The sequence below is a fragment of the Maylandia zebra genome, linkage group LG9, assembly GCF_041146795.1.
Source record: "Maylandia zebra isolate NMK-2024a linkage group LG9, Mzebra_GT3a, whole genome shotgun sequence".
In the NCBI taxonomy this organism is placed as follows: domain Eukaryota; kingdom Metazoa; phylum Chordata; class Actinopteri; order Cichliformes; family Cichlidae; genus Maylandia; species Maylandia zebra.
The window spans coordinates 30,185,436-30,198,222 of NC_135175.1; the positions used below are offsets into that span (position 1 = coordinate 30,185,436).

The 12,787-nt window shown below is 45.1% G+C and overlaps 1 protein-coding gene across 1 annotated transcript; it reads right to left on the reverse strand.

Moving 5' to 3' along the window:
* Positions 1 to 9,020: 9,020 nt before the first annotated feature.
* Positions 9,021 to 10,336, reverse strand: LOC143420334 (uncharacterized). The gene has a single exon (XM_076888314.1). The coding sequence runs from the start codon at positions 10,308 to 10,310 to the stop codon at positions 9,036 to 9,038; it is 1,275 nt and encodes a 424-aa protein (XP_076744429.1). The 5' UTR covers positions 10,311 to 10,336; the 3' UTR covers positions 9,021 to 9,035.
* Positions 10,337 to 12,787: the final 2,451 nt, after the last annotated feature.

Genomic DNA, 12,787 nt, shown 5'->3' on the forward strand with positions numbered 1-12,787 from the left:
AATGTGTGCCGCATATGTTTCAAGGATAAGATACTCTTGAGAATGATGTTCATTCTCAGCGCATGAGTATTGAGTGGTGTTTTTCTCTATTACTGCTCTAGTGCTGTCACTTGTCAGTTTTTCACATCCAGTCATTGTCAATCAGTATAAATCAGTTTCACTTTTACAGCTGAGCAATCATAAACTTTAAAGGTGTCGACGAGAGCACATAGACATTCGTCTCCACGCGCACGCGAACACACACTTTCAGAGCTCATTTCTAGCTGCACATTGCGGTGCAGAACTTATCCAGCATCCCGTTGAGTGGATGTATTTACACCCACCTTGTCTCGTCTCAGGGATATCTGCCTGCTGGCCTGGCATTCTAGCGATTTGTTACCACCTGGCACATTTCCCGTCTCCTTTGAAAAACCAGTTCTGCCTCATACCTGGCTGTGTCCATCCCTCCAAGCTGAATGGGGCATCGCTGTCCCACAGGCATGCAACATGCTATCTTCAGAATGTGTTGCATGCTCAGTTGGCACAGAGGGGAAGGCGTACCAAAATATTTTACTCAGCAACAAATGTTTATTTTGGTGAACCTCATACATAGTCACTGTTGTACCATTATCCATATAACTCTTTCAAATCTGTATTTGAGAATTATGTATTATGATTTAACAGCAGAGTGTTGTAGTGCCTCGTGGCAAGAAAGAGCGGTTCAAATTCACTTGCCACCTGGGGCCTTTCTGTGTGGCTTTTGCCTGTTTTCACAGACTCCACATGGCTGCTGTCTGCTTCCTGCCATTGTCCAATAACATGAATGTTAAATTAATGAGGGATTCTATAAATTGACCCTACTTCTAAACTGTTCCCGTTGATAGCTCGGATAAGCTTTGACCTACCCCCAACCCCTCGATCCTTAATTGGATAAGTGGAACTGAACTGTATCTATATATATTTATTTATCAGATGCTCATATTACATATGGTCATAGTTTCAGGTAATAAGGGCGGTATGTATAAGTAATTAGAATGATTAAAAAGCTGAGGGGAGGGGATACTCTTGGCTTTACATGCCTGTAAGAGCAGACATGACTAATATGGCCATCTCAAGCACACAACTCTGCATGCAAGCACAGAAGCTCCAATTGCCCTATTTCTAAATCTTCTATTTGTGTGGGGGGCAGAATAGGATACGATATGATAGGATTGTTTGTTTGAAGTTTGAATCATGCACAGATATTTTAGTAGAGTGCAAAAAAAATGTAAAAAGTGAATTATGTTTCCCTTAAGTATCTTGGGATCTCGTCCATGATGCAAAACTTTTGGCTTATCAGTTGATCTATGTTCCAACCCTCACCGATGGTCATGACCATAACCAGGGTTTAGGGTCCAGAGGTCCAGAATTATTTATTTGAAGGTGCATTACCTGTGCTCCTAGACCAGTAGAAAAGCCTGCACTTCTAAAGAGGTTAGATCCTAGGGTTGCAATAAAATCAAAGTCAGAAATTCTGAAAACTGTAAAGAGCTTTATTTTGTGCGTCTTCACTCTTTTGCAGGAGTAACCGTGTATACAGAAATATGGAAGCTGAATGTGTTGTGATGGCTGTCTGCCTCGGCCAGGCCCTGGTGTATATGTTCCCCTGTTTATCCCTCTGTGATATCTTGCAGGTTCCTGTAGGTGGAGTTAATTAATGCAACTGGGACCTGGCCAGTCTCCCTGGAGCATTTAAGAGCTGGATGCCTCAGCCTTTATGCTCTTGCCATTCATCCAGCACCATGTTATTTGTTTGGTGTGCTTCAGGCTGGTTATTTTAGAGTCTGACTACACATCATCACACACTTGAAACACTCATCCAAATGCTGACATATCGATAACACTGACTAACACATCTTCTGGAGTTAGTTATGACTTGTTTGTGCATAATTTGTTTCATAAATTGGTAAACTTTGGTTAAAGTCCTGTCTCTTCCACATAGCTCGTGTGTTGGACCATGACTGTGTAGAACAGTGAAATTAAACAAAATAATGAAATCCAGAATTATAACTTCAATTTAAATTAAAGTATCACAATAAAGAAAGTCCCCTCCGTGCCTAAACCAACTAATTATCATTTCCCCCTAAGTTATGCATCAGTCTAACACAACACAATGAGAGGAATGAAGGGTGGGCCATAAATTGATAGAATACCTGAAGAATCTTTTCAGAACAAATGCCATCTAAACTATCACTAATTGTTGTCTTTTTTTTAAAAACCAAAAAAAATTGCATTGGTCCAGAACCTCGATGGCATCATAGCAATGATAGCAAATGATTTTCCTTCTTCTTGTGGATGGGCTTAGCTAATAAGAGTGAGTAAGGAGCTTGAAGAGTCCCAACAACTAAGCTGATGAAGTCCTGGCTTCTGATCAGGACGCCTCCTGGGTGCCTTCCATTGGAGGTTTACAAAGTAAGCTGGGAGGAGACCCCAGGGTACACCCAGTATTCACTGGAGAGATCATAAGTACATCTGGAATACGTGACGTGGCCTGCTGCCACCACAACTCGGTTTTCGATATGCAGAAGAAAATGAATTAATGGATGGGTGGGTGTTTTGTAAAAGAATGAATACAAACAAGATTTGACTGTTTGTCCTAAATTTGAACATTGGCAAAAACATATTGGGCCTTTCACTCAGCATGTGAAGTTCTATTCTCATATCCAACTTGCATTTTGAAGTACAAATCTCCCCGTCCACTTTATTGCTCATCTTCATTTTAGAAACTACGGCAGTGTGAAACAGCAAAAAGGTTTAAAAATCTGTCACTAAGAAAATATTGGTAGCTTTTCTGACTATGTAAGCTTACTGTGCATTGTCCTGAGGAAGTACCAAATGAATATTAGTAAAATACAATTTTAGAAGCTAGCTTTACCTTTATTTAGCACATAATTTTAACAGTGCCAATGGACAAGGGCAGTTTAGTGGTTCACATTATAAACTTTGAGGGAAAGTAGCCTGAGTCTTTTATGAAAATACTCTCAGCAGTTCTAAGTTAAGTGGCTGTTTTTGCCAAGTAACTGCCAGTCAAAAAAAAAAAAAATGTTACCGCTCTTAAACCTTCCTGTACTCGCCAAATTGCTGTCTGTGTGCCAAAGAATACTGAAGTGACTTCTTCATGTAGCCTAGCAAATTGCTTCCTGCTTTATTCCACTCTGTACCAGCACATACTAGTTCGCTCTGTACATTTGAGTTCTGGAAGGTGAGCAGCACCTCAATACTTAAATGCTTGAAAATTCACCCAGCACAAAAAGTCAGGTTCACAAAGAAATAAATTACTAGTAAGTTGTGGAAGAACTTGACTGGTCTCACAGTGACCTCAACCCCCTTTAGCACCATTGCGAAGAGCAGAAATGCCAAATGGCGGGTAGGCTTTATCACCCAATACTAGTAGCTAAACTTACTAGTGTGTGAGTGGGAGTCCTTAAACCACTCCATGGTTTTAAAAAGAGATCATTCACTAACTAAAGCTGTTATTTACTGAGAGTTGAGTCAGGGTCGATACTTACTTTCTTATATTTATAAAAAAGTTCCCAAATCTGGATAAACAAAGAATTTCTTATCTTATATTGCTATGCTTTGCTGAATTGTTTACATTGGAGTGCTGAAGAATGTTGGCTCTGCAGATAAATAAGTGTATTGATGCAATTTCATTGGACAACAATCTTATTTTTTACACTCTAAACAAAACTTGCAGAAAACAGAAAATGCTTGCAATATTAGAAAGCAGCACGGGGTGTGAAGACACCCGTGCAGAATACAGCATCACTTAAAATACAAGCACTTCAGTTCAAAGCGAGACAGATGGGAGACTAAAAATGCAGGTGAGTCATGTTCCGAGGAGACAAGGCATCAGAATCACAGCATACTGGTGGAGCTGGGGGAAATTTTTAATGGTAAACACGAGCGATGACTGCATCTGAGCATCAGTGTTATGAAAGCTGAAATTATTTGGTTTTCAGTGCACTTTTATATGTTTTGATAATTTCTTGTCGCAGGTGTCATAATGTTCCTGAAATTTATTTTTCATATAGTATAAAAAAAAATCATTGCACACGCGCGTGTTTCAAAGTAGAATATCAACATCCAGCTGTTGTATGTTTTATGAACACATCAGAAGTTTTGCCGGCAACTTAGAAAAGATATTTGTTGTTAATCCCGCTCATATAGGCGAAACAAATACAGTGCTCTGTTGTTGTCAAACAAGGTTTCCATTTCAGTGAAGATCTAGCGTTGCCTTTTGTATAATTATTATTACTTGTTTTTATTTTTGTGTACCACATTGGTTTTAAATGTGCTATAAAATTAAAATCTGCACATTTATCTAATAGTGTTGTGTTGTGTTTTCTCCCCATTGTAATATGCTTGGAGCAACCCCGTGTCACAGCAAAACATATAATAAACACACATGCAGAAGTTGCAGTAAGCTGCAGTAACCACAAGCCAACATGAAAATAATCACAGAAGCATTTAACCACACATGAATATACCGATTAGCCAGCTAGCTTAATCAATTTGGACCTTTACGGACCCTGCAATGAACTTCAAATGTTTTTTGTGCGCTACTGACTTTTTGGCTTTAAATATATTATCTCCCACTGTTGGTAATGCAGCTTTTGCATGCAGTGTCCATTTCACGTTTTGCCGTAATACTGGTTTGCTTGGGCCATGGCCAAAGGATTTGAAACACAAAAATTTCTTTGGCCATCATCAACAATAAAGATTTTGTCTTTATGTTTAATAAGTGCTACCATGCTAGGTCAACATTATGCATGCTATGAGAGAAATTGTGTAATCATGTCCTTCAGACATGCTAAAAGCCATTACCATATAAGGCAGATGCATAAACAACAGAAAAATGGACCTGAGACAAACAAGGCATGCATGGAATCAGGCTTACAAGCAAGCTACCCATCCAGACAGCTGGATTATTTAAAATAACATCTGTTCTGTCAGGTGTGACAACTGGAAAACACCACTGTATAGACATGTTATATAATAGACCAACCTCACTTTATTGAAATAACTGGTCTGTTAGTGGTAGTTTAACCATGTTGCTGAAAATCTGACTGACATAAAATCAGTTTTTTCTTTGTGTGAGCCTGCTGATAAAGAATTAAGATATATATATATATACGGAGCAGTTGTCAGCCACCTCCTGTACATGGATGACATCAAGCTGTATGCCAAGAGTGAACGAGACATCGATTCACTGATCCACACTACCAGGCTATACAGCAATGACATTGGAATGTCGTTCGGACTGGAGAAGTGTAGTCGGATGGTAACAAAGAGAGGGAAGGTAGTCAGAACTGAGGGGATTGAACTACCAGAAGGCAACATTGCAGACATAGAGGACAGTTACAAGTACCTGGGGATCCCGCAGGCAAATGGGAACCATGAAGAGGCCGCTAGAAAGGCTGCAACCACCAAGTACCTGCAGAGGGTCAGGCAAGTCCTGAGGAGTCAGCTGAATGGTAAGAACAAGATCCGGGCCATCAACACATACGCCCTGCCCGTGATCAGGTACCCTGCTGGGGTAATAAGCTGGACAAAGGAGGAGATAGAAGCCACTGACATAAAGACAAGAAAGCTCCTTACCATGCATGGAGGGTTTCACCCCAAGTCCAGCACCCTGAGGCTGTACGCTAAGCGGAAGGAAGGGGGCCGGGGACTGGTGAGTGTCAGCACCACAGTCCAGGATGAGACAACGAACATCCAAGAATACATTGGGAAGATGGCCCCAACTGACCGAGTGCTCAGTGAATACCTCAGGCAGCAGAAACCCAAGAAAGAGGATGGAGACGAGGAACCATCATGGAAGGACAGGCCCCTGCACGGTATGTACCACCGGCAGATAGAGGAGGTGGCTGATATCCAGAAATCCTACCAGTGGCTGGACAAAGCTGGACTGAAAGACAGCACAGAGGCACTAATCATGGCAGCACAAGAACAAGCTCTGAGCACAAGATCCATAGAGGCTGGGGTCTATCACACCAGGCAAGACCCCAGGTGCAGGCTGTGTAAAGATGCCCCAGAGACAATCCAGCACATAACAGCAGGGTGCAAGATGCTAGCAGGCAAGGCATACATGGAACGCCATAACCAAGTGGCCGGCATAGTGTACAGGAACATCTGTGCCGAGTATAACCTGGAAGTCCCGAGGTCAAAATGGGAGATGCCCCCAAGGCTGGTGGAGAATGACCGAGCTAAGATCCTGTGGGACTTCCAGATACAGACGGACAAAATGGTGGTGGCTAACCAACCGGACATAGTGGTGGTAGACAAACAGAAGAAGGCGGCCGTAGTGATCGATGTAGCGGTTCCGAATGACAGCAATATCAGGAAGAAGGAACACGAGAAGCTGGAGAAATACCAAGGGCTCAGAGAAGAGCTCGAGAGGATGTGGAGGGTGAAGGTAACGGTGGTCCCCGTGGTAATCGGAGCACTAGGTGCGGTGACTCCCAAGCTAGGCGAGTGGCTCCAGCAGATCCCGGGAATAACATCGGAGATCTCTGTCCAGAAGAGCGCAGTCCTGGGAACAGCTAAGATACTGCGCAGGACCCTCAAGCTCCCAGGCCTCTGGTAGAGGACCCAAGCTTGAAGGATAAACCGCCCGCAGGGGCGTGCTGGGTGTTTGTTTTTTTATATATATATATATATATATATATAAAGGGACAAGGGAAAAAAGTAGTTTGATATATTTTGTAATTTAGAGCCTGCCGCTTTCATCTGTTGTTTGACATTTTAAAAAACACCTTAAATTAATTAATAAACACAAATCTAAAGGGATAAAATAAGAAACATTAAGCTCTGCGGTAAACTTTGAAATACAATAGGTCTCCAGGTCACGTTGATATACTGACAACTGACCTTCATTTAAGTAAATGGCAAATTAAAGAGTAAATATTAGCCTTCTAATAATGAGTCAGTAACCTCTGATGTTAGGCCTCAGTCACACAGGCTTAGAGACCACAGCAGCCACTGGAAGGAAAGGAAAAATGTGTATTCCCTTGTTGAGCTGTTATTGGCTGTCTGGGTGAAATAGCTTAGTATGCATGAAAGATGCTGATTTGCTCACAAACTACTTGCTGTACAGTAGTCAAACTTGAACAAGCACGATGCAAAGTTAAAGTTTCTGCAGCAACTGCTTTCAAACGCTGCAGCTTTTACACTGAAGGTCTCGAGCAAGTGGTTGGCAAGTGTTTGGAAACAAGTCAGCATCGTTCATGTAATCCAGCAGTCCCCAACCCCCGGGCCTCGGACCGGTACCGGTCTGTGAGCCATTTGGTACCAGGCCGCGAGAGTAGCTCAGGTGTGAAATGTGTGGTTTTCAGGGTTTTTATCGGTTTTCAGCGTTATTTTGTTATCGTTTTATCGTTAACTTTTCACGTGTGTTATGAATAAATCTTCTTTTTTTCGGTACTGGTACTAGTTTTATTTTGTTGTATTTATCCGCGACACCTTAAAGGCCGGTCCGTGAAAATATTGTCAGGCATAAACCGGTCCGTGGCGCAAAAAAGGTTGGGGACCGCTGATGTAATCTATGGGTAACAATAGCAATATGCTAAATGTTTATAAGCAGCAGGCTCTCTCTTAGCAACCAGTGGTTTTGTGACTGAAGCCTTATTCTATAATTTTTGGGAGAATTGCCAAATGCAAACTTTACCACATTCGATACAACCGAATGTTTAGTTTCTTTCACGTTTTATCAGAATCAGAATCAGAATACTTTATTGATCCCTGGGGGAAATTATTTTTTGTTACAGTGCTCCATTTTAAACCAACATTAAGACAAGACAGACAATACACTAACTAAGAATAGTACAATATATACATATATATACATACATACATACATAAGTCACTTATAAATAAATATTTGGAAAAGAAACATGTGTAGTTGTAGCAGCAAACAGTGTGTTAAGTGGATGCGTTGTACAGGGAGATGGCCACAGGCAGGAATGATTTCCTGTGTCGTTCAGTGGTGCTTTTCGGTAATCTCAGTCTCTCACTGAACGAGCTCCTGTGACTGACCAGCATGTCATGGAGTGGGTGGGAGGTGTTATCCAACATTATGGGGTTTTTTTTATAACTACATTATTTTACTTTGTAGTTATGACCTACTAACTCAGACGCCATCATCAAATAGCATCTATAGGTCCATCCTCATCCGCTTTGTCCGGGGCCGGGTCGCGGGGGCAGCAGCCTAAGCAAAGAGGCCCAGACCTCCCTCTCCCCAGCCACCTCCTCCAGCTTGTCCGGGGGAATACCAAGGCGTTCCCAGGCCAGCCGAGAGATATAATCTCTCCAGCGTGTCCTGGGTCTGCCCCGGGGCCTCCTCCCGGTGGGACATGTTACACACCGGCCCGAAGCCGGGGTGCAACACAACAAAAAGATAAACCCGATACATAATAACGACAAAAAAAATCACACCACGGCAGAATGACGAGAGTTGGTTAATTTATTTACTGAACAGGTAGTGAGCTTCAGGGTGGGCGATGCCAAAACAACAAACAAAACACACTAGAAAGAAAAACAGAGCTAACTTACCTCCCACGATCCCAAAACAAAATACAATTCTCTAACCTGTCTCCCTACCCGAAACAGGAGAAAAGAGGGGAATAAAAGAAAACGGCTTCCCACCCCTACAGCTACCAAGCCCAGGTACAACCCCTTTTTCAGCATTAATATTGCAGCCCCGTGCAGTCACACACCACGACGGTCCCCAGACACACAGCTCACGGGAAACCAGGAAGTCTGCTCGCCGACCCAGTCCAACCCCTTTTGTAGCTGGCCTCTTTCCTTCCTCCACCAATGGGTGGCCTCCACCTGGAAACAAGCAACACTGAATACAAATACAAACAATAACAACACCGTACCGCAAATAATGACCCTGGGTCATAACACCCCCCCACCTAAAATCAAGCATCTCATTAGAGAGATGCTAGACCTAGTATCAAAAACATTAAAACAAACAAACAAATCGAACACTTCCTAGGGGGAAACCAGACTCATCAGTCACTGTCTGTGTCATCACTGATGATCCCCTGCAGGTTGGCCCATTCGGACATTTTCCTGCGACCTCTGTGGGTATTGTTTTCCCGATCACTGTCTGATTCCGAGTTTAGAGTGCGCTGATATTCAGAGGACGGACAGTCCTGTTGTTTCTGACTTGCTGAGGCACCCCTGCGTGTAGGTCGACCTTGTGTGGTAATGATGTTGTTGACATCAAGAGCAGCCAGTTCTTGAGCTTGCTCTCTCTTCATTCTGACCTTTTTCCATTTCTGAATAGTTGGCTGACCATGTACACCAAGCTCTTCAAGCTCCTTCTTCAGAACAGCCACCTGGGAGCGGCAGTCCTCCAGCAGCTTCTTGTAATTTCTCCTCACGCCGCAGAGGGCAATATAACGTTCAAGCCTCGCCACCGATTTGTCATCAGACTTTGGTTTTCTGGTGCTCTCATCTTTCTTCACACTCTTCTTCATCTTTTTATCATTTGTTTTATCAGTCTTATTTTCTTTTTCATCTTCCAAAGAAGGTAGTGATGAAACTGAGTCTGGGTCACTGGTTTTCTCTTCCACTTTTGTATCCTCTTTTTCACTGTCAGAAGACTCGTCGCTCCTAATTTTGTCACTCGTTTCTGACTTGCAGTCTCCATCTGATTCGTTTCCTGCATCACTCAGTGGTGTTCTCCTTCCTTCATCTTTACTGCTGGTTACTGTCTCGACGTTCATTCTCACCATTTTCTTTGGACTGTCACTGCAGTTGCTTTCCTCACTGAGTTCCTCATCAGAAGACTCGTCACTGTCAATTTGACGATTTTCATTTCTCTTTTGTTGTGATTTTTTCACCTCTGGCTCTTCACCATCAGCTTGAGATTTGGCATTTTCTTCATCATTGCTGCTTTCTTTACTTTCTGTTTTGTTGTCCTCTTGAACCTCAGATTCTGATGATGAGCTTGAATGATTATTTTGTGATTTCTTTGCCCAGGATTCATCTTCACTCTCACTCATGACCTCGTCATTTCCATTTTCTCTTTTCCTTTTGTTCTGGAGCTTCTTAGTCTCTGAGTCACTTTCACTTTCATCATTATCCTGCATTTTCATCAGTTCCTCTTGCACCACCTGTTTCATGAAAGTTTTTACTTCTGGCCTTAATGAGTCACATTTGTTGTGTGTCTGATATCTCTTTTTTAAAATTCCCAAGGTCAGCGTGCTCAGGTCTGCCTCGTCACGGAGTTGACCACACACAAACCTGCGGATACCTGCTGCCTCCTTCTCCGACACCATACTAAAAACCTTCGCCGTCCCACCATCTACCCCCGGAACAGAACTATCATGCGGCTCAGAGCCGTCCGGAAACATTTCGGATATCTCCACCTCACCACCCAAGCGACGAGCTTGAGCACGAGTAACCACACATGCCGGATAAACTGTGGGGTCACCCAGCTCCGACGGGAATTGGCATAACCGATCCGAAGTAGGACACTCAATAACTTCCGGCATAGCCGGAAACACTTTTCCCCCGGCCAAGTCATTTCCCAAAACAAGATCAATGCCTTCAATTGGCAGCTGATCTCGAACCCCCACCCGCACAGCGCCCGATACGAAGGACGAGGTCAAAGTAACCGTATGGAGAGGCATGCGTAAAAGACTCACCTTGATACCCCACACCAGCAAATCAGAACCACAGTACGACTGCTGAGAGAAAGGCACGACTCCATGCCGCGCCACCGAATGCTTCGCCCCTGTATCCCTCAAGATGGTGATCGGAACCCGGTCCCCCGCATCACCAGACAACGATAAAAACCCCGTCGAAACAAACGGTCGAAACACCTCATCTATCCCCCGCGGAACGACGCCAACCGGCATTAAGCTAGGGCGGGTTACCGCGGAGCAACACTGCACGGCCCCCCCCGAAATGTCGGCCCGCGCCCCCTCCCTCGCCCTCAGCACGGGACAAGAAGCAATGAGATGACCGAGCTCATGACAAAAAAAACATCGGCGGTCCCCAGCGGCCACCGTAGGGCTACGCCGCGAGAGCGGGGGAGAACGCCCCCCCCCCCCCCCCCCCCACCTCCGGCAAAACTCTAGAACCCCGACGTAACGGAGGGGAAAAACCCCTCTTGTGCGTCAAAGCAAACTCATCTGCCAGAACCGCCGCTTTCGCGAGGGAAACGACCTTCTGCTCGTTCAAATAAACAACCACCCGCTCCGGCAGACACCCCTTGAAATCCTCCAATAACATCAACTCCTTCAACTGTGCAAACTCCTTAACCTCACTAGCCTGGCACCACCGATCAAAGAGCAAACCCTTCTCGCGCGCAAACTCCACATAAGTCTGATCCCCCCCCCCTCACACACTGCCGAAACTTCTGACGGTACGCTTCAGGCACCAACTCAAAAGCACGCAATACGGCAGCCTTAACCACACCATAATCTAAGCTCTCAGATGCTGACAGGCTAGCCCACACCTCCTGAGCCCTACCCACCAGCCGACACTGCAACAGCAAAACCCAGACCTCCTCCGGCCACTTTAACGCGGCAGCCACACGCTCAAAAGCAGGAAAAAACGACTCCACCTCTGATTCACAAAAGGGCAGCACCAATTTAATGTGCCTCCCAACATCAAAATCCTGACGGAGAGCCGGGGCGGGACCAGGCGCCGGCGGCGCAGGGAGCACAGAGGGCGCAGGCGTGGGCGGCGTAGAGTCAGGGGCACGCGGTGGAGGTCCGCGCTCCAACTCCAACGCCCTCACCCTCAAATGCATCGCTTCTACCTCCAACCGGTGACTACTCAACTCCACCTCCTTAATGCGGAGCAACAACTGGAGCTCCTCCGCCGACGACCCCACCACCGGAGCAGGAGGAGCCACAGAGGAGGCGGCCACAGGAGGAACAGACAACGGAGCCAACGGCTCCATAGCCGCCCCGCCCGTCCCACCAACAAGCGGCACGCTCGACAGCAAACCCCGCTCGCTCAAAGCCACCGTGACAAGCTGTCGCAAATCATCCTTTTTCACCCCCGCCGGCGCTCGCACATCAAAAAGCAGCAAATCCTCCCTCCGACACCGACTCAACTGCTGCAAGGAAGGCGCCTCGGCAAACTTATCCACATCAAACTCCATCCGCGGCCACCCACACAAACAACCCCCAAAAACACAAAAAAAAACCCCACACACCCACACGAACCCCACTACACACAAACGACCCCGAAATCCCTCAAACGGACGAGCCCCCATTTATGTTACACACCAGCCCGAAGCCGGGGTGCAACACAACAAAAAGATAAACCCGATACATAATAACGACAAAAAAAAATCACACCACGGCAGAATGACGAGAGTTGGTTAATTTATTTACTGAACAGGTAGCGAGCTTCAGGGTGGGCGATGCCAAAACAACAAACAAAACACACTAGAAAGAAAAACAGAGCTAACTTACCTCCCACGATCCCAAAACAAAATACAATTCTCTAACCTGTCTCCCTACCCGAAACAGGAGAAAAGAGGGGAATAAAAGAAAACGGCTTCCCACCCCTACAGCTACCAAGCCCAGGTACAACCCCTTTTTCAGCATTAATATTGCAGCCCCGTGCAGTCACACACCACGACGGTCCCCAGACACACAGCTCACGGGAAACCAGGAAGTCTGCTCGCCGACCCAGTCCAACCCCTTTTGTAGCTGGCCTCTTTCCTTCCTCCACCAATGGGTGGCCTCCACCTGGAAACAAGCAACACTGAATACAAATACAAACAATAACAACA

Excerpts from the sequence above, each read along its gene's own strand:
- LOC143420334 (XM_076888314.1), bottom strand. The coding sequence starts at position 10,310 with ATGGTGTCGGAGAAGGAGGCAGCAGGTATCCGCAGGTTTGTGTGTGGT.